General features: G+C 58.8%; 1 protein-coding gene across 1 annotated transcript in view; it reads left to right on the forward strand.

Annotated features, from left to right (window-relative positions):
- Nucleotides 1–1,579, forward strand: part of taok2a (TAO kinase 2a) — a gene marked incomplete at its 5' end in the record, with an annotated part of 16,020 nt that extends 14,441 nt beyond the window's left edge. Inside the window, 2 exon segments of the mRNA XM_013999577.1 lie at nt 263–445; nt 523–1,579. Coding sequence (XP_013855031.1) covers nt 263–445; nt 523–1,362 — 1,023 coding nt within the window.
- Between the last annotated feature and the right edge of the window lie 442 nt (nt 1,580–2,021).

Raw genomic sequence — 2,021 nt, forward strand, 5'->3', positions numbered from 1 at the left:
ACAACATGCTGACATCACTCCAACAACATGCTGACATCACTCCAACAACATGCTGACAACATGCTGACATCACTCCAACAACATGCTGACATCACTCCAACAACATGCCAACAACATGCTGACATCACTCCAACAACATGCTGACATCACTCCAACAACATGCTGACATCACCCTGACAAACATTGATCAGAATTCACAAGAACCGGCTTCAGAGAACCAGTGGAAGTCTCCGCCTCCTAACCTGTGGGGTTGGTTCTGCAGATCCGGTTGGATGAGACCCAGGAGACGGAGTACCAGGTTCTGCACATGCAGCTGCAGCAGGAGCTGGAACTGCTCAACGCCTACCAGAGTAAAATCAAGATCCACACGGACACGCAGCACGAGCGTGAGGTGAAGGAGCTGGAGCAGAGGGTGTCCATCCGCCGAGCGCTGCTGGAGCAGAGGGTACCAGAGGAGAACCTCAGGTTGTGTTTGACTCCTGAACCCCTCCTGCTGTCTGACGCTGTGTTTTGTCTCATCAGATCGAGGAGGAGATGCTTTCCGTTCAGACGGAGCGGTCCGAGCGGATCCGGACTCTGCTGGAGCGCCAGGCCCATGAGATCGAGGCCTTCGACTCAGAGAGCATGCGTCTGGGCTTCAGCAACATGGCTCTGACTGGGATCTCTGCAGAGGCCTACAACCAGGGCTACCCCACCCCCAGCCCCTCCTCCGGCACCGGAGGGTGGCCGTCGAGGCCCGTCCCGCGCTCCGGCAGCCACTGGAGCCACAGCGTCCAGAACTCTGTGGCCACACCCTCCTGGCGCAGTCAGAACCACAGCGTGGGGGGGTTCAGCCGGGCCGAGTCGGTGGTCTCCACCCACGGTGACCTGACGAAGAGCGTGAGGGGGCCCTCCTCCTCCTCCCACCTGCAGCAGCACTACCAGCACCACCAGAGCACACCGCAGCTGTACCGCGACGAGCGGGACCCCCGGGAGCGAGAGCGAGCCCGGGAGTGGGTGGGGGGCGGGGGGCACTACTCCCATCACTCCCAGGGCCTCCACCACCTCTCCTCTCACTCCTCCTCCCAGTCCCTGGCCCTCCTGCCCCCCTCATCGCAGCCCCCGCCCATCTCCCTGTCCTCCTCCTCCCCTCCCTCCTCCGCCTCCTCCTCCTCCTCCTCCTCACAGGGGGGCTACGGAGGCGGGGGCCTGAGTCTGAGCGTCAGGGGCCCCGGCCTGATGGCCCTCAGGAACAGCCCCCAGCCACTCAGGAGGACGGCCTCCGGGGGCCCGGGTGGCGGCGTGGGGAGCGACGGGGGCCTCAGCCGCAGCACGTCCGTCACCTCCCACATCTCCAACGGCTCGCACCTGTCCTACTCATGAAGGCCCCGCCCCCTCCTCCCCAGCAGGACCAGGACTGGGATCAGGTGTGGGCTCGATGTGTCATCATCAACAAGTCCAGGTCTTCTGCAGAGGAGCCTGATGGTCCTGTGATGAGGAGGATGAGGAGCTTCCTCTCAGCCTGCTGCGCTTTAAAACCTGTAAATCATGTAAAAACTGTTGATCTGTCAAATAAAACACTGCCATCGTCTGCTGCCTCCATCCTCTGAAGAAACCTTCTGCAGCAGCTCCTCCAGGACCTCCAGCTCCTCCAGGACCTCCAGCTCCTCCAGGACCTCCAGCTCCTCCAGGACCTCCAGCTCCTCCAGGACCTCCAGCTCCTCCAGCTCTGGAGACCCTGAGAAGAACCTGAGAACATTCCTGCAGACGTTGAGTTTCCCACCGTGCTGACCTTTGACCCCGCCCCCCAGTGGTTGTGTAGATCAGATGTGCGTTAATGAGAACATTGTGTGTGTGGAGGCGTGTACAGGACCTGTTTGTACATGTGTGTATTTTACCTACACATTGTTGTGGAACTGCTAACGTTGTACAAACACTAACTTTAAAACTTATTTTGTCACGTGACTAAAGCCAGTTTGTACTAGAAGCAGACAAAAAGATGCCATCATCATCATCATCATCATCATCATCACTATTATTAT

This window comes from Austrofundulus limnaeus, unplaced genomic scaffold (assembly GCF_001266775.1).
Source record: "Austrofundulus limnaeus strain Quisiro unplaced genomic scaffold, Austrofundulus_limnaeus-1.0 Scaffold2356, whole genome shotgun sequence".
Lineage (NCBI taxonomy): Eukaryota > Metazoa > Chordata > Actinopteri > Cyprinodontiformes > Rivulidae > Austrofundulus > Austrofundulus limnaeus.